Here is a 20254-nt window from a genome sequence, read left to right as displayed (position 1 = left end):
GATGATATATTAAATGCAATCTCAAACTTAAGTAAAGTTTTGCAAAAACAACTGCTCAGAATTTTACAACTCCGTTGTACTTGTTTCTGTCTCTGGAATATTTAAGACACACCGAGTCATCGGCTGCCTTTACCATTGCGATGAATATAGTGCGGAAAATGAAAAACTAAATAAAATTAGAAACTACATGTGTACCCAACAGAAGTTAACGGTGTGCCATTCACGCAGAATAAGGAACGAACAATGAAAAATGTAAAAAAAAAAAAATTACGAAAATAATTATTAATGAAATTGAGCAACTGTTCAATGAAAAGGCTCTGAAAAGGAATAGAACTAGATACATATTTTGAAAGTTTTAAAACGTTTCAAGAATTTAGTGATAATGATTGTAAAGATCTGTGTTTGACGTTAGGATTTAAAAATGTAGACGCTGTTATTGCAGAATTGTATTCTTTGAAATATATTGTTCATAATAAGTCACGAGATTCGTCTTCTGTTGTTGCTTCTATTATCATAGGGTCGGACATTGGCTATGAAGTGCTACCGACAATCGTTGAATTTGTGCTGTGCATTCCTATTTACAATTCCAGTGCAGAAGAATCATTCAGGGATGATGACAAAATTAAGAAACAGGATGGTTCAGGATATGTTTCGAGCTTGTGTAAAGGTGTCAGCAGAAGTGGACAAAAGGCCCACAGAAGCTATTATTGTTGATGTGACCAACAGCTATGCTGTAAAAAAGTCTTGTCACATAAATTTGCTGTAAATGCAAGTTTCCATACGATAGTATTATTTTACTGATTCTCATAATTTCATTCTGTAAGATAATTAACTTAGGCTATACCTACTTAGTACCTAAACATAATTTCATTAAATGTAAACGATTTAGAGAATTTTTTACATATTAGTACCGATGTCACTAAAATTTGAAACCTACGGCATTCATCCCGCCCCCTACACCCTACAAATCTTAATGTCCAACCCCTCTTCCCTTCTACAGACGAAAGCGTCTGCATTCATCACAGCAAATAATGTAAGGGGAAATCTTATATGCAGAAAAACAGGCGTAGAGTTGTTGTTGTTGTGGTCTTCAGTCCTGAGACTGGTCTGATGCAGCTCTCCATGCTACTCTATCCTGTGCAAGCTTCTTCATCTCCCAGTACCTACTGCAACCTACATCCTTCTGAATCTCCTTAGTGTATTCATCTCTTGGTCTCCCTCTACGATTTTTACCCTCCACGCTGCCCTCCAATACTAAATTGGTGATCCCTCGATGTCTCAGAACATGTCCTACCAACTGGTCCCTTCTTCTAGTCAAGTTATGCCACAAGCTCCTCTTCTCCCCAATTCTATTCAATAGCTCCTCATTAGTTATGTGATCTACCCATCTAATCTTCAGCATTCTTCTGTAGCACCACATTTCGAAAGCTTCTATTCTATTCTCTTATCGTCTAAACTATTTATCGTCCACGTTTCACTTCCGTACATGGCTACACTCCATACAAATACTTTCAGAATGACTTCCTGACATTTAAATCTATACTCGATGTTAACAAATTTCTCTTCTTGAGAAACGCTTTCCTTGCCATTGCCAGTCTACATTTTATATCCTCTCTACTTCGACCATCATCAGTTATTTTGCTCCCCAAATAGCAAAACTCATTTACTACTTAAAGTGTCTCATTTCCAATTCCCTAAGCATCACCAGACTTAATTCGACTACATTCCATTATCCTCGTTTTGCTTTTGCTGATGTTCATCTTATACCCACCTTGCAAGACACTGTCCATTCCGTTCAACTGCTCTTCCAAGTCCTTTGCTATCTCTGACAGAATTACGATGTCATAGGCAAACCTCAAAGTTTTTATTTCTTCTCCATGGATTTTAATACCTATTCCGAACTTTTCTTTTGTTTCCTTCATTGCTTGCTCAATATACAGACTGAATAACATCGGGGAGAGGCTACGAACCTGTCTCACTCCCTTCCCAACCAATTTCCTTTACGTTACGTCTATGGTCACAAACTTTTCTCAACAGATTACCAGTTTCGGTCTGAAGATTGTCATTATAGACCGAAAACAAGATCTGAAACCGGTAATCTGTTCACAAAAATTTTGTGACCATAGACGTTAAGTAAACGAAATTTATTCTATATTCGGGTCACTGTTTTATTCGCGACAATCTCGCAGCTTCTGTTCCCTATAGATGGTGCTAGCCGTCAGTGTACAGCCCGTGAGACCGCGTCTGCAGCGCCATCTGCTTCCTGTAACGGCTGACGACGAATGTCAGCACACAGTTACCCAAGTTCCATACATCAGTGACTGTTTCAAACTCGTAAACATATCGAGTTTTGTGCCCACGAACTACGATTTGCGAACAGCATTGGTTTTCTCTTATCAGTTGAAGAGAACTGCTGCAGAGTCGCATCGAATGTTTGTCGAAGCTTTCGGCGAACATGCTCCGGGGTAACACAGTGTTTCGAGTGGCCGAAAAAATTCAAAAGTGGTGATTTTGACGTGAGAAACGACGAGCGTGGGAAACGACCGAAAAAGTTCTAGGACAACGAATTACAGGACTTATCGGATGAAGGTGATACACATACTCAACAGGAACTCTCGGAACAATTGAATGTGACGCAGAAAGCCGTTTTCTCTTCGGTCGAAAGCAATGGTAAAAATGGAGAAAGTGGGAAAATGGGTTCCACTCGAACTGAATGAAAAACAACAAGCAAATCGCAAGACCATTTGTGAAATGCTGCTCGCCAGATACAAAAGAAAGTCGTTTCTTTATCGAATAGTGACAGGTGATAAAAAATGGATATATTTTGACTCAAAAGTGTCGTAAATCATGGTTGAATTCAGGCAAACCGTCGATATCGACTGTAAGACCAAATCGCTTTGGAAAGAGTACAATGCACTGTGTTTGGTGGCATCAGAAGGGTGTCATCTATTAAGAGCTGATAAACCCTGGTGGAACCGTTAACACTGTTTGCTACCAACAGCAAATTATCGATTTTAATCGAGCGTTACATGAAAAACTACCAGAATGTGGAAAAAGGCAACACAAAAAACAGCAAATTATCGATTTTAATCGAGCATTACATGAAAAACTACCATAATGTGGAAAAAGGCAACACAAAGCCATATTGCTCCATGATGACGCCCAATCACACACAGCAAAACGGGTCAGGGAAACGGTCGAGGCGTTACTACGGCATGCGGCTTAACTCCAGACTTAGCTCCTTCTGGTTATTATCTACTTGCATCACTGGGACACGCTCTCGCTGAACAACGCTTCAGTTTGTATGAAAATGGATTGCTGAATGGTTTGCTTCAAAAGAAGAACATATTTTTTTATTATTTTGGCGCTGCATTCATAGGCTGCCGGAGAGGTGGGAGAAATGTATAAATAACAATGAAGATTATTTTGAATAAAATATTGTTTATCAGTTTCAAACAACAGACGTGTAATTCCGGTTTCATGCTACTACACGTGGTATACCGACCCAAAAGTCTGTTTATGGCAGCATGGGAACCGGACGACGAGAGTTCTCTGTCATGGAGTGCTCACTGTATGATTACAGCCAAACTGAGTCGATTGAAAGGAATGAGTGAACAGCTTACCTGCTCGCCAATGGCTTCAGGAAATGTCTCGTTGCGGATGGTGCACTCCACCAGCTTTACCATAGAGGTCTGGTCCTCGACGATGTCTATGGCACACGAGTGGATTTTGTTTCCCTCACACTCCTGTGGCCCGTGCTGGCAAGAGAAATTGTATCCTTCTGGCGTTTCAAACGTCTGTGGAAACCAAAGCAAAAGTAGAGAATACACACAATGTGAAATAAACACATGTAAACCAAAACTGTAGAAATTTGCAATGAAGTCACTAAACTAGTCAATGAGTTTTTATATTTCGAGTAATTTTTTTCGCTTTATTTCGCTGCCGGCCGCCGTGGCCGACCGGTTCTAGACGCTTCAGTCCGGAACCGCGTTGCTGCTACGGTCGCAGGTTCGAATCCTGCCTCGGGCATGGATGTGTGTGATGTCCTTAGGTTAGTTAGGTTTAAGTAGTCTAGGGGACTGATGACCTCAGATGTTAAGTCCCATAGTGCTCAGAGCCATTTTAACCATTTTTTTTATTTCGCTTCCAGAGTTTGTTCTCTGTTTAGCCATCTAAAACACATGTTTACATTGTATACCGGTACTTAATCACAAATTCATGGAATTAAAAGCTCAACCTGTCGCAATTTTTCAACACAAAGTTTTAATAAATACCACGATAAGCAAATTACACAAATTTGTGTTATCAGTTCACACTATTTCTTAAATTTAAACATGAGCAAAGCATAGAAGTGAAAATATGAAGATTTTACCTATACTCTAAGGCTCGGGTGGCCAAGATTTCAGCGTGCCCCGGTACGAGTGTCAAAGAGCGCAACCTCGTTGCACATTTACCCCGCCAGCACGGCACGCTGTCTAATTGCGCGTCGAGGAGGAAGAAGGGAAAACCACAAACACGCCACATTTAAATGGCAGTGCTTGGTTTTATATTTCAGATACACTGAAGCGCCAAAGAAACTGGTATAGGGATACGTATTCAAACTGCAGAGATATGTAAACAGGCAGAATACGGCGCTGCGATCGGCAACGTCTACGTAAGACAATAAGTGTCTGTTGCAATTGTTAGATCGCTCACTGCTGCTACAATGGCAGCTTATCAAGATTTAAATGAGTTTGAACTGGTGCTATAGTCAGCGCATGAGCAATGGGACACAGCTTTTCCGACGTAGCGATGAAGTGGGGATCTTCCCGTATGACCATTTCACGAGTGTACCATGACTGTCAGGAATCCGGTAAAACATCAAATCTCCATCACTGCGGCCGGAAAAAGATTCTGCAAATACGGGACCAACGACGACTGAAGAAAACCGTTCAACGTGACAGGAGTGCAACCCAGCCGCAAATTGATGCAGATTTCAATGCTGGGCCATCAACAAGCGTCAGCGTGTGAACCGAACCATTCAACGAAACATCATCGATATGGGCTTTCGGAGCCGAAAGCCCACTAATGTACCCTTGATGACTGCACGACAGCCGGCCGGTGTGGCCGTGTGGTTCTAGACGCTTCAGTCTGGAACCGCGTAACCGCTACGGTCGTAGGCTCGAATCCTGCCTCGGGCATGGATGTGTTTGATGTCCTTAGGTTAGTTAGGTTTTAGTAGTTCTAACACTGGACTCACATTCGGGAGGACGACTGTTCTATCCCGCGTCCGTCCATCCTGATTTAGGTTTTCCGTGATTTCCCTAAATCGCTCCAGGCAAATGCCGGGATGATTCCTTAGAAAAGGCACGGCCGACTTCCTTCCCCGTCCCTCCCTAATCTGATGAGACCGATGACCTCGCTGTTTGGTCTCTTCCCCCCAAACAACCCAACCAACCAATAGTAGTTCTACGTTCGAGGGGACTGATGACCTCAGATGTTAAGTCCCATAGTGCTCAGAGCCATTTGAACCATTTTTTGACCTGCACTACACAAAGCTTTATGGCTTGCCTGGGACTGTCAACAGTGACATTCGACTGTTGGTGACTGGAAACGTGTTGGCTGGTCGGTCGAGTGCCGTTTCCAATTGAATCAAGTGGATCGGCGTATACGGGTATGGAGACAACCCCATTAATCGATGGAACCTGCATGTCAGCAGGGGTCTGTTCAAGCTGGTGGAGGCTCTGTAATCGTGTGGACTGTTTGCAGTTGGAGTGATACGGGACCTTAGACACGTCTAGTTACAATTCTGACGGGTGACACGTACGTAAGCATATTGTCCATTGTGCACTCCGGCGGGCTTCGGCAATTCCAGGAGGTCTGAGTTTAAACACTTCCGCTACCAACCATACTCTGAACATTATTGAGCTTATCTGGGCTGCCTTGCACCGTACTGTTCAGAAGACATTTCCAGCCCATCATACTCTTACGGATTTATGGACAGCCCTCAGGATTCATGGTGTCAGTTCCCTCCAGCACAACTTCAGACATTAGTCGAGTCCATGCCACATGATGCTGCACTTCTGCGTGCTCGCGGGAGCCCTAAACGATGTTAGGCAGGTGTACCAGTATCTTAGGCTCTGTAATGCCACTTCCTCGGACGAAAAATAAAAATCAAAAATTAGCTCCCAATACCCCAAAGTCCCAAATTCCCAGAAAAGTGAATAAGCGAACGAAGTTCCATTTATCACTATTACTAGGACAGTAACAAGTAATTAAATCAGGAATCTAAGACTTGACAATTTATCAATCTACGAAAGAAAGATTAAATTTCAGTAAAATTAAAATCAAAATCTTAATACATCGCAAAATTAGCATAAATTAACATTCGCAAAGTAGAACCAACGATCCCAAAGAATAATCCGTGTGAGTACTCTTTGGAAATCGTGAGTAATGACTAAGTATAATTAAATTCATTGTCACTACGTTACGAGAGTTAGCCGAAGCAGGTCATATATTTGAATGCTCGTACATGTATGCGCGCTTAGATTATTTTTTAGATTGAATAATTGCGATCTGTTATGACGCAGCAATATGATCTGTCTTCAAATATCACGGCATTAGAATTCGAACGGAGGACTTTTACCTACTAGAATAAAGTGAACTAGATAATTTAATTAAACATTACTTAGACAGTGATTTAGGCAACGAGCACTGATAGACAATTTTCATTCATAATAGCCAGTGGTTTATGGAACTTCAGTGATAGGTCCGAAGCATATAATTCAAATCCCCCCAACACATGGGAAAGTTTTCTTCTCAAGGCTCGGTTAGGAAGTGACTGATATTGTGCAATAAAACACCCTCTCGTGCCAAGTCGTGCATTTGTGATTTAAAATTCTATCAAATTATTGACATGAAACTCCCGAGTAATAATTACTCGCAGCGATAATATTTGGATGTAGCGCTCGGCGCTTGTGTAGAATCTTTGACTCAAATAACAAGCCCACTGTTACGATTTCTTAGATACTTGAAATTACGACCAGCTTGTAGGGAATGTGTTGTGGATGTGACTGTATTGGTTTCATCATTAATATTTCATCATTAATCAGTTAAACATCGATTACGAACGATTAATTACGATTCTTGCTGAGGTAAATATCTCACGCACGTCGACATTTCGGTTCAGCACTGTTATTTTGTGTAACGTCGTCTTCGTAACTTGATAACGATCTCAACACTGCCGACTATCACCGAGTTTTAGCCGAGGCCAAGTACAAATCAAACCAAATCATCAAGAAGAAGAGCCATTATATCTCTTCAGTGCAGGTCACAAACAAATTGTCAGTATTATTTAAGAACTTTTGGGTGACTGAAGACGTAATATAATTTTTATGTGGTACAAACTGTCAGCATACGGACAGACACAGCCAATTTCACAGAGCCTAGCACTCAGGTTCCACGTAATCGTGACTTACTTAGTTTCATAATTGAAAAAAAGTGTTTCACACAAATATGTCGATGGAACTACTTCAGCGCTTTTGCAATCTGATTATGGAGACTTGGAAACGCTACATGAGGAAAGCAATGCAGATGCCGTAGACAGTTTTAACGTAAAATGGTTTGTCATTAAAACTGGAATTACCTTGCAGGTCAATCAGTTAGATCAGCACATGCACTGTGGTACTTTCAGTTGAACCGGCAAACGGTCTCGAACACGGTACGGAAAGAGGTGTAAGACTTGCCCTTCTAATTTTGTCAAACCACAATGAATTGTTCAAACTTCGCGTTTTCTTTATCGCCGATGAGTTTAGGGAAGTGGGTTGTTTTTGACAGTCTACAGTGCGATTTTCTTTTTAAATGCATCCCCATCAAACCAGAAAAAAAGTTACATTGCAACTTCTGTGTGTGGACAGTTGTAGTCAAGTCCACTTGCAATGCTAAGTCTGCAATCCATTCTGGGTGTTCTAATTATCGATCCGGCAGTGGTTTCTCCTTCATACACTACTGGCCATTAAAATTGCTACACCACGAAGATGACGTGCTACAGACGCGAAATTTAACCGACAGGAAGAAGATGCTGCCATATGCAAATCATTAGCTTTCAAGAGCATTCACACAAGGTTGGCGCCGGTGGCGACACCTACAACATGCTGACATGAGGAAAGTTTCCAACCGATTTCTCATACAGAAACAGCAGTTGACCGGCGTTGCCTGGTGAAACGTTGTTGTGATGCCTCGTGTAAGGAGGAGAAATACGTACCATCATGTTTCCGACTTTGATGAAGGTCAGATTGTAGCCTATCGCCATTGCGGTTTATGGTATCGCGACATTGCTGCTCGCATTGGTCGAGATCCATGACTGTTAGCAGAATATGGAATCGGTGGGTTCAGAAGGGTAATACGGAACGCCGTGCTGGATCCCAACGGCTCGTATCACTAGCAGTCGAGATGACAGGCATCTTATCCGCATGGCTGCAACGGATCGTGCAGCCACGTCTCTATCCCTGAGTCAACAGATGGGGACGTTTCCAAGACAACAACCATCTGTACGAACAGTTCGACGACGTTTGAAGGAGCATGGACTGTCAGCTCGGAGACCATGGCTGCGGTTACCCTTGACGCTGCATCACAGACAGGAGCGCCTGCGATGGTGTACTCAACGACGAACCTGGTTGCACGAATGGCCAAATATAATTTTTTCGGATGAATCCAGGTTCTGTTTACAGTATCATGATGGACGCATCCGTATTTGGCGACATCGCTGTGAACGCACAGCGGAAGCGTGTATTCGTCATCGCCATACTGGCGTATCACCTGGCGTGATGGTATGGGGTGCCATTGGTTGCACGTCTCGTTTTCACCTCTTGTTCGTACTGACGGCACTTTGAAAAGTGGACGCTACATTTCAGATGGATTACGAATCGTGGCTCTACCCTTCATTCGATCCCTGTGAATCCCTACATTTCAGCAGGATAATGCACGATCGCATGTTGCAGGTCCTGTACGGGCCTTTCTGGATACAGAAAATGTTTGACTGCTGCCATGGCCAGCACATTCTCCAGACCTCTCACCAATTGAAAACGGCTGGTCAATGGTGGCCGAGCAACTGGTTCGTCACAATACGCCAGTCATTACTCTTGATGAACTGTGGTTTCGTGTTGCAGCTGCAAGGCAACTGTACCTGTACACGCCATCCAAGCTCTATTTGACTCAATGCCCAAGCGTATCAAGTCCGTTATTACAGCCAGTGGTGGTTGTTCTGAGTGCTGATGTCTCAGGATATATGCACCCAAACTGCGTGAAAATGTAATCACATGTCAGTTATAGTATAATATATTTGTTCAATGAATTCCTGTTTATCATCTGCATTTGTTCTTGGTGTAGCAATTTTAATGGCAGTAGTGTAACTATTATGTAGTTTATTTTACGTTGACACTGTGTAAGCGTTTAAGGAGACCAAACAGCTGAGGTCATTAGTCTCATACTCACCCTCCAAGATGAAAGCAGTGTACCCACTACATGTATACAGTAAATACTGGGTGCAAGTGTGACAAAGTGTTCTAATCGAATGCGTAGAGTGTATCTGAGGCAGAAAATGCGAACCAGGTCAGTATTCTCCTCGTGGGACGTGGGAAACCGCCTGAAAACCACATCGGCTGGCCAACCCACCGTTCATCTGCTGGCTGGATTCGATCTCTGCTGCCATACCTCTCCATCCCGAAAATAGTCACGTTAAGATCTGCGGCTACCAAGGCGGGTTTTATTTTACGAATATGAAAATCCAACTGGGTGAAACAGAGAGTATGTCAAAGGATAATCAATAGCAGTTGGAAAAAAGGAGGGCTGCATTCTGCCTTGTGCAGGTCTCAGTATTATGACATGGCAAGTGTCGGGTGTACATGCAGGAGTATAACGGAAAATTCGAAAAGTCAGTCCGAAAGCTCCATTCACACCCTGCGCTAATAATATGCATTCTCTAGTCTTCCCTCTAGCATGACCTGTTTTGGGACTGTAGAGAAGTTATAATCATTGTTCTTGTCTTCCACACACAGATGGGAATAACTTGTTGAAAAAAAAGAAAAAAAGCACGCTTGAAACGATTGTTTGGTAAGCATTGGAATGCTCATTACAATTCAGCTAAAGCCATAAAAGGAAACTTGGAAACAGTTGTGAGCAATTTGGAAGATGGGTAAGATCCATTCAAGTCATACATTACTACAAGATTTGCAGCACGCTTGCTCCTTCCATCTATATGTGATTTCACCTTTTTGACCTACATATGCTTTAGGTACATGATACTGAAGGAAATAAATTTTGTCCAATGATATGTACAATTTCCAAAGATAACTTTGTATAAAGGACTCGCCAAACTGAAAATCATGAATGAGGGTTTAATGACGGAACGAAGATCTATTACAGACAACGCTGTTACTTTTTGCACTAAAAATGCAATCATATGAATATTAACACTGACCGGACGAGGAAAAAAAGAGTAAATAAAATAATGGTGGGCGAAGTAGCTAATGACGTTGGATTATCGATTCAGGAAGAAGTTCGTCGCCCAATGTCTGAATGCATCGATCGATTTATACAAGAATATTCGCGCCTTGAAGGAAACCACCAAAAGTTTCCAAATTGTTGAAACAAAATTTGTGCTTATAGCTTCCGATGACGCTTTGGCTGTAGCATTACGATGACTCCCTAAAGGAGCAGATCCTGCAAGAAGTAAAAAGGTGTTGCAGGCATCTGTGCGCAACCGATAGAAGTGTGTACGTCTCTGTTAGATATACAGCCATCTAACTAAATGGAAATTCAGTGAATCATTACCCTGAACAGCACTTATAATCCAGTATTTCTTGACCATATGCGCCTCAATTACATAATGCGAATAGGTTTTCTAAACTGAAGCTAATACAAAACATGTTCGCTCTACGATGAATCAAGAACGACTATCTACTCTCTTTTGTCCATTGAAAGAAAATTTTTAAATGAAACAGATTTCAACGAATTGTTGAGAATTTCGGTAAAATAAAGGCGCGAAAACATGTACTATAATAATATCAATAGTAACTACAATCTCATACTAATTTTGCGAAACTACTGATATTATAATAGCACAAGCTTTGTTCCGAGACATATGAAATAAAAGGTACTTTTATTATTTCTTTGCTCTCTACCTGGTGGTTGCTGTGCTAAACGCTGATTCGTATTGTCATCTATATCTTTATGTATGTATGTTACTACAGCGCGGAGTACACACACTTTTTTGTCAGTCTTTACTTCTGTGCCGTTGATTTTTTACAAAATGTACATTCTAAATACATGAATTGTTAAGCAGACGCCGCGCGGAATTAGCCGAGCGGTCTGTGGCGCTGCAGTTATGAACTGTGCGGGTGGTCCCGGCGGAGGTTAGAGTCTTCCCTCGGGCATGGGTGTGTGTGTTTGTCCTTAGGATAATTCAGGTTAAGTAGTGTGTAAGCTTAGGGACTGATGACCTTAGCAGTTAAGTCCCATAAGATTTCACACACATTCCATTCCATTAATCAGACGTTAGGAGCATCATTCACGTATGAAAGAGCTAAAGATGACGACATGGCGATCTTATTGGTTTTCCCACAATGACACGTAAACTCTATTTATGTCGTATCAGCAGCTACCTTTTGTCTAAGTCATTCCCGTTTCCTTTACATTAATAGAGGTCACTTACGTAATAACGGACAGCTGCGGTAATGTTGTTCTAGAACATTCCATCCAGTGGAATCTTCGCTTGTACATCTACATCCATACTCTGTAGGCTACTGTCAGGTCCACGGTAGAGGGCACTTACCACTGTACCTGTTATTGCGGCTTCTACCCGTACCATCCACGAATGGGGCGCGGTAAGAATGATTGCTTGGTAAATGTCTCTGTGTGTGTTGTAATTAGTCTAACATTGTCTTCGAGATCCCTATGGGAGTGATATGTAGATGGTTGTACAGGGTGTTTCAAAAATGACCGGTATATTTGAAACGACAATCAAAACTAAACGAGCAGCGATAGAAATACACCGTTTGTTGCAATATGCTTGGGACAACAGTACATTTTCAGGCGGACAAACTTTCGAAATTACAGTAGTTACAATTTTCAACAACAGATGGCGCTGCAAGTGATGTGAAAGATATAGAAGACAACGCAGTCTGTGGGTGCGCCATTCTGTATGTCGTCTTTCTGCTTTAAGCGTGTGCTGTTCACAACGTGCAAGTGTGCTGTGGACAACATGGTTTATTCCTTAGAACAGAGGATTTTTCTGGTGTTGGAATTCCACCGCCTAGAACACAGTGTTGTTGCAACAAGACGAAGTTTTCAACGGAGGTTTAATGTAACCAAAGGACCGAAAAGCGATACAATAAAGGATCTGTTTGAAAAATTTCAACGGACTGGGAACGTGACGGATGAAAATGCTGGAAAGGTAGGGCGACCACGTACGGCAACCACAGAGGGCAACGCGCAGCTAGTGCAGCAGGTGATCAACAGTGGCCTCGGGTTTCCGTTCGCCGTGTTGCAGCTGCGGTCCAAATGACGCCAACGTCCACTTATCGTCTCATGCGCCAGAGTTTACACCTCTATCCATACAAAATTCAAACGCAGCAACCCCTCAGCGCCGCTACCATTGCTGCACGAGAGACATTCGCTAACGATATAGTGCACAGGATTGATGACGGCGATATGCATGTGGGCAGCATTTGGTTTACTGACGAAGCTTATTTTTACCTGGACGGCTTCGTCAATAAACATAACTGGCGCATATGGGGAACCGAAAAGCCCATGTTGCAGTTCCATCGTCCCTGCATCCTCAAAAAGTACTGGTCTGGGCCGCCATTTCTTCCAAAGGCATCATTGGCCCATTTTTCAGATCCGAAACGATTACTGCATCACGCTATCTGGACATTCTTCGTGAATTTGTGGCGGTACAAACTGCCTTAGACGACACTGCGAACACCTCGTGGTTTATGCAAGATGGTGCCTGGCCACATCGCACGGCCGACGTCTTTAATTTCCTGAATGAATATTTCGATGATCGTGTGTTTGCTTTGGGCTATCCGAAACATACAGGAGGCGGCGTGGATTGGCCTCCCTATTCGCCAGACATGAACCCCTGTGACTTCTTTCTGTGGGGATACTTGAAAGACAAGGTGTACCGCCAGAATCCAGAAACAATTAAACAGCTGAAGCAGTACATCTCATCTGCATGTGAAGCCATTCCGCCACACACGTTGTCAAAGGTTTCGGGTAATTTCATTCAGAGACTACGCCATATTATTGCTACGCATGGTGGATATGTGGAAAATATCGTACTATAGAGTTTCCCAGACCGCAGCGCCATCTGTTGTTGAAAATTGTAACTACTGTAATTTCGAAAGTTTGTCCGCCTGAAAATGTACTGTTGTCCCAAGCATATTGCAAGAAACGGTGTATTTCTATCCCTGCTCGTTTAGTTTGTATTGCCGTTTCAAATATACAGGTCATTTTTGAAACACCCTGTATATACACACATCGACAAAAGTGTTGTATCATCCCGATATGTGCTGCTATTGTGACTGTTCCTGTAATGATCGGAAGGTCACCGCTGACATTGTTTGTACACATACACACAGCTACCTTGAGCGCAGTCGAAAGCAAATGGCTCTGAGCACTATGGGACTCAACTGCTGAGGTCATCAGTCCCCTACAACTTAGAACTACTTAAACCTAACTAACCTAAGGACAACACACACATTCATGCCCGAGGCAGGATTCGCACCTTCGACGGTAGCGGTCCCACGGTTCCTAACTGTAGCGCCTAGAACCGCACGGCCACTCCGGCCGGCACTCGAAAGCACTGAATCGTTTCAGTTGAAAGTAAAGCACCAGTAAGGACGCATCAGAGACGCCTGTGGGGCAGTGTAGTGGGCACCCTTCATGGCACGAAAGTCAGTCGTGACCAATGATCGTATCCGCATCATAGTATTACGCGCTGAAGAATCATCTATTGGGGAAGTCGCTCGAAATGTGAAAGTGATCTGTGCGATTGGTTCCAATTGACAGGTAGTGCTGAGGACTTATACCGCTCAGGCCCTCCACGTTCGACAAGAACACAGGATATCCGATATCTACGACTTTAAAGTGAAATGGGCCATGGGTAATGTGGTCCAGAATTGAATTCTGCGTCAGAAGAACAACTTGCCCCCCTTCTAACAGCCGTGTACCGCAAGTCTCTAGAGGAACGGAAGGTTCCAAATGATTGGAAAAGAGCACATGTAGTACCAGTCTTCAAAAAGGGTCGTCGAGCAGATGCGCAAAACTATAGACCTATATCTCTGACGTCGATCTGTTGTAGAATTTTAGAACACGTTTTTTGTTTGCGTATCATGTCGTTTTTGGAAACCCAGAATCTATTCTGTAGGACTCACCATCGATTCCGGAAACAGCGATCGTGTGGGACCCAACTCGCTTTATTTGTTCATGAGACCCAGAAAATATTAGATACAGGCTTCCAGGTAGATGCTATTTTCCTTGACTTCCGGAAGGCGTCCGATACAGTTCCGCACTGTCGCCTGACAAACAAAGTAAGAGCCTACGGAATATCAGACCACCTGTGTGGCTGGATTGAAGAGTTTTTTTATCAAACAGAACACAGCATGTTGTTATCAATGGAGAGACGTCTACAGACGTTAAAGTAACCTCTGGCGTGCAACAGGGGAGTGTTATGGGACCATTGCTTTTCACAATATATATATAAATGACCTAGTAGATAGTGTCGGAAGTTCCATGCGGCTTTTCGCGGATGATGATGTAGTATACAGAGAAGTTGGAGCATTAGAAAATTGTAGCGAAATGCAGGAAGATCTGCAGCGGATAGGCACTTGGTGCAGGGAGTGGCAATTGATCCTTAACATAGACAAATGTAATGTATTGCGAATACATAGAAAGAAGGATCCTTTATTGTATGATTATATGATAGCCGAACAAACACTGGTAGCAGTTACTTCTCTTAAATATCTGGGAGTATGCATGCGGAACGATTTGAAATGGAATGATCATATAAAATTAATTGTTGGTAAGGTGGGTGCCATGTTCATATTCATTGGGAGAGTCCTTAGAAAATATAGTCCATCCACAAAGGAGGTGGCTTACAAAATACTCGTTCGACCTATACTTGAGTATTGCTCATCAGTGTGGGATCCGTACCAGATCGGGTTGACGGAGGAGATAGAGAAGATCCAAAGAAGAGCGGCGCGTTTCGTCACAGGGTTATTTGGTAACAGTGATAGCGTTACGGAGATGTTTAACGAACTCAAGTGGCAGACTCTGCAAGAGAGGCGCTCTGCATCGCGGTGTAGCTTGCTCGCTAGGTTTCGAGAGGGTGCGTTTCTGGATGAGGTATCGAATATATTGCTTCCCCCTACTTATACCTCCGGAGGAGATCACGAATGTAAAATTAGAGAGATTAGAGCGCGCACGGAGGCTTTCAGACAGTCGTTCTTCCCGCGAACCTTACGCGACTAGAACAGGAAAGGGAGGCAATGACAGTGCCACGTAAAGTGCCCTCCGCCACACACCGTTGGGTGGCTTGGGGAGTATAAACGTAGATGTCACTTCCCCGTGGAACAGGGTTGTGCAACCAATGTTGGGACCATATCGCCAACATTTTCGTGAAAACCTCATCTCGATGGATGTTAACTCGCGAGATCATTGCACGAGGGAAACTAAGGTTATAAGGCATGTAGCTTCAGCATGGAATGTCCGTGGGGGACGGTGGTACGACTGCCGCATCGCGGAAAGCCAGCGAAAGGAACGAGCATCCCCATTCTCTCTCATACCAAAGCTTGGTTGTCACGTTTCTTGATTCTTCTGGACGCCGCTGAGTCGATGTGATGCTTGACCTTAGCAAAATTCGGTACCAAACGTTCTTCTTGGCACTTCATAAGAAAAACAAAAGAACTAAGTACGCGACTTCTCCGATGACAGCTTGTCGATCCTTTTCATGCTGCGATACGTCTCCTCCCCGTATAGGTATGCGATGTGATTCTTCAATTTCTCCAGGTGTATTTTATGACGAAATAAATGTCGGGTGAACAGCCTGGTATGAGTGTGCATATGAGACAATATTTTGGCAATCGACCACGTTGCCATCATCAGGTGCGCTGATGTAGTGACCGGAGGTGGGCTTCACCGGGTATATATAGGACAATCCCCCTCTTGCTCCTCCCTCAGGCGCTTCCTATGAGGCGGTGCAGTCCGCGCCACGCGCTTGGTCCAGGTACAGGGTCCGTTCTCCCGCCGTCTGGACGCTGCGTCCTAGGTCTTCTCGTTCAGGAGGGTGTGGCGGCACCGCTCTCGTTATTCTTCCCTCCTCCCCCGAACCTCCTTGTCCATTACTGTCGTGGTGACTGTCAGAAGTGAGCGCTATCATTCCGGCTCCCGCCAAGTGAGAAGTGCGGGATGTAATTCGCTACCTAAATGCTAAGGGCATGAACGCCGCTGCGATTCATAGTGAAATTGTTTTAGTTTGCGGAGAGCACGAAATGTAAAGGCAGCATTGACGAAATATGTACGGAATTTCGGTTCTGGAAGGACGGAAATTCACGACGAAGACAGAAGCGGAAGGCCGTCTCTTGCGACTGATGATGTGGAGCAGGAAATTGGGCATCTATCTGATCGCCGTTCGACAACTGACGACTTGCATGCAGTTTGTCCGAACATTTCACGAACCGTTGTTCGTGAAGTCGTAACTGGTCGACTAAATCATCGAAAGTTGTGTGCGCGATGGGGTGCCGAGGTACTTACCGAAGCACACAAAATGAACAGAGTCAGTGCTGCTGGCGAATTTCTTGACCGTTTTGAGACTGAAGGCGAGGCTTTTCTCAACACTACAGTGACGGGGGATGAAACCTGGGCTTATCGCCGTACTCCTGAGAGCAAACAACAATGTAGTGACGCCATACTTATTCTCCTTCAGCCAAAAATTTAGAACTTAGCAAACAGCGAGGAAAATCATGGTGTCAGTTTTTTGCGACAGGAAAAGGGTTCTCTTCGTTGATTGATTGATTAATGCTGCAAGATATTGTGAGACCGTGAAGGAACTTCGCAGAGGCATACAAAACAAACGTCGCCGTATGCCAACAACGGTACTCTGTCTCCCTCATGACAACGCCCGTCCGCACACCGCCCGTGCAACACAAGAGCTGTTGACTTCTTTAGGTTGGGAAGTTTGTAGCCACCTCTCTTACAGCCTTTGCCTCGCACCTAGTCACTGTTCACTAAACTGAAGAAACGCTTTCGTGGAAAACACTTTTCCGACGACGAAGTGAAGAACTGGCTGAAAAAGGAGGCGGGGGAGGACTAAAATGACTAAAACACAGGATTCAAAAAACTCGTCCCGCGGATGACAAAATGTATTTAGGTAAACTGTGACTATGTGGAAAAATAATGCAAGAACTACACTCCTGGAAATGGAAAAAAGAACACATTGACACCGGTGTATCAGACCCACAATACTTGCTCCGGACACTGCGAGAGAGCTGTACAAGCAATGATCACACGCACGGCACAGCGGACACACCAGGAACCGCGGTGTTGGCCGTCGAATGGTGCTAGCTGCGCAGCATTTGTGCACCGCTGCCGTCAGTGTCAGCCAGTTTGCCGTGGCATACGGAGCTCCATCGCAGTCTTTAACACTGGTAGCATGCCGCGACAGCGTGGACGTGAACCGTATGTGCAGTTGACGGACTTTGAGCGAGGGCGTATAGTGGGCATGCGGGAGGCCGGGTGGACGTACCGCCGAATTGCTCAACACGTGGGGCGTGAGGTCTCCACAGTACATCGATGTTGTGGCCAGTGGTCGGCGGAAGGTGCACGTGCCCGTCGACCTGGGACCGGACCGCAGCGACTCACGGATGCACGCCAAGACCGTGGGATCCTACGCAGTGCCGTAGGGGACCGCACCGCCACTTCCCAGCAAATTAGGGACACTGTTGCTCCTGGGGTATCGGCGAGGACCATTCGCAACCGTCTCCATAAAGCTGGGCTACGGTCCTGCACACCGTTAGGCCGTCTTCCACTCACGCCCCAACATCGTGCAGCCCGCCTCCAGGGGTGTCGCGACGGGCGTGAATGGAGGGACGAATGGAGACGTGTCGTCTTCAGCGATGAGAGTCGCTTCTGCCTTGGTGCCAATGATGGTCGTATGCGTGTTTGGCGCCGTGCAGGTGAGCGCCACAATCAGGAGTGCATACGACCGAGGCACACAGGGCCAACATCCGGCATCATGGTGTGGGGAGTGATCTCCTACACAGGCCGTACACCTCTGGTGATCGTCGAGGGGACACTGAATAGTGCACGGTACATCCAAACCGTCATCGAACCCATCGTTCTACCATTCCTAGACCGGCAAGGGAACTTGTTGTTCCAACAGGACAATGCGCGTCCGCATGTATCCCGTGCCACCCAACGTGCTCTAGAAGGTGTAAGTCAACTACCGTGGCCAGCAAGATCTCCGGATCTGTCCCCCATTGAGCATGTTTGGGACTGGATGAAGCGTCGTCTCACGCGGTCTGCATGTCCAGCACGAACGCTGGTCCAACTGAGGCGCCAGGTGGAAATGGCATGGCAAGCCGTTCCACAGGACTACATCCAGCATCTCTACGATCGTCTCCATGGGAGAATATCAGCCTGCATTGCTGCGAAAGGTGGATATACACTGTACTAGTGCCAACGTTGTGAATGCTCTGTTGCCTGTGTCTATGTGCCTGTGGTACTGTCAGTGTGATCATGTGATGTATCTGACCCCAGGAATGTGTCAATAAAGTTTCCCCTTCCTGGGACAATGAATTCACGGTGTTCTTATTTCAGTTTCCAGGAGTGTATACTACAATGCATGTAAATTTTTTATTAAAATACATTTTTTGTACTTCAGTATTGTAACCTCACTAAGCCGTGCACGTTTCTCCCATTTATTCTTTGTCATCTTCTACTACGGTACCACCGCCTCGTCTTATTCCATTTACTGGCGTCACTCCTCCGCGGGACGTAGTTTGGCCGGGGCCCCTGGCGGTCTCTATTCGAGTCGGAGTGTGAGGGGCTGTTCCCATTGCTACGAGGCCCGTGGCTCACCGATGCCGGACACGAAAGTTAAGTCTTTACTTAATCTACCAGCCAGCCCCAACTGTTCACATTGTGTCGTTTGAGTTTCGTTGTGGGCTGTTGGGACGTCCTGTCGCTTGCTCCGTCGACTGTCGGTTGGTTGGGTTGTCGTCGGATCGTGAATGGTTGGCCCGACTGCCTGACTCACCTAAGGGAGCGTTAGTGTTTGAATTCCAGGCCGACTCTCGAACATCTGAGCGCTCTTGGGTGTACTGCCTTTTTTTATTTGTTCCTGTTGTTTGTAGTTGAATGGCTTCTAGCCGATTTTTAAAATTAAGGTTGTTTTGCCCTTAAGGTATAAGATTCTTTAGGCCTTCAGCCTAATTTAAAGAACTGTTTCACGTAAGACCTTTGGCATTTTAAAGGTTCTAATGTCGTTGGATTTTACGTGTTGAGCCTTCAGCCGATTTTGAGTTTGAGTTGTTTTCCTCTTAGAGCCTTCACCCTACTTCGAAGAACTGTTTCACGGTAAGGCATTTGGCATTTTAAAAATTTTAATGTAGTTGAATTTTAAGTGTTGGGCCGTCTGCCGATTTTGCGTCCCAAAGATTAAAAATAAAGCTGATTTTTTCTCTGTAAGCTTGTGAGAAACATTAAGAATAACTCGTTCCTCGCCATTAACGTTGTACCGCCGGCACGTTTTACTACGAAGCAGGAAGCAGTGTCATCCATTTGCACAGTACGTACGGACAGTGGGACAATCAGGCCAAAAGTAGCGTTTACAGAGACTGGTACTGTACACGATTTTTAAATAAAAATTTCGTAGCTAAAGTATGATTACGAAAAACGTTGATGGCTGTTAATATATCAAAACGTCTTAAAGTTTCATTTACAACGACATCGTAATAAGATAGCTAATACGTAAGTAGGACCTACTCCCAAGAGCGGCACAACACCAGTGTAGCAGACCAATCATTGCGCTTGTGTTTGTTTACTCCATATCAATATTTTTAGTAGCTACTGCTCGTCGTATTTCAGAGGGCTGAAACAGTTAACTTCAGCACATACGGCTATTTCACGGTCTCCATCACAGGGTTATTGGCGAACGTTTGATGGTATAGAGTAGAAAGCGAAATTCTGGACTGGATTGAGGATTTCTTGATAGATGTGG

The 20254-nt window shown here is 44.4% G+C and overlaps 1 protein-coding gene across 1 annotated transcript in view; it reads right to left on the bottom strand.

The window, feature by feature from the left end:
* Positions 1–20254, bottom strand: part of LOC126291966 (gamma-interferon-inducible lysosomal thiol reductase-like) — a 91863-nt gene that overhangs the window by 66483 nt on the left and 5126 nt on the right. The window contains exon 3 of the mRNA XM_049985720.1: positions 3624–3797. Within this exon, the coding sequence (XP_049841677.1) occupies positions 3624–3797 (174 nt within the window). The remainder of the gene's footprint in view (positions 1–3623; positions 3798–20254) is intronic.

The sequence above is a fragment of the Schistocerca gregaria genome, chromosome 9, assembly GCF_023897955.1.
Source record: "Schistocerca gregaria isolate iqSchGreg1 chromosome 9, iqSchGreg1.2, whole genome shotgun sequence".
NCBI lineage: Eukaryota > Metazoa > Arthropoda > Insecta > Orthoptera > Acrididae > Schistocerca > Schistocerca gregaria.
Note: the sequence above shows the minus strand (reverse complement) of the source record. Positions and strands in the feature narration are given on the sequence as shown.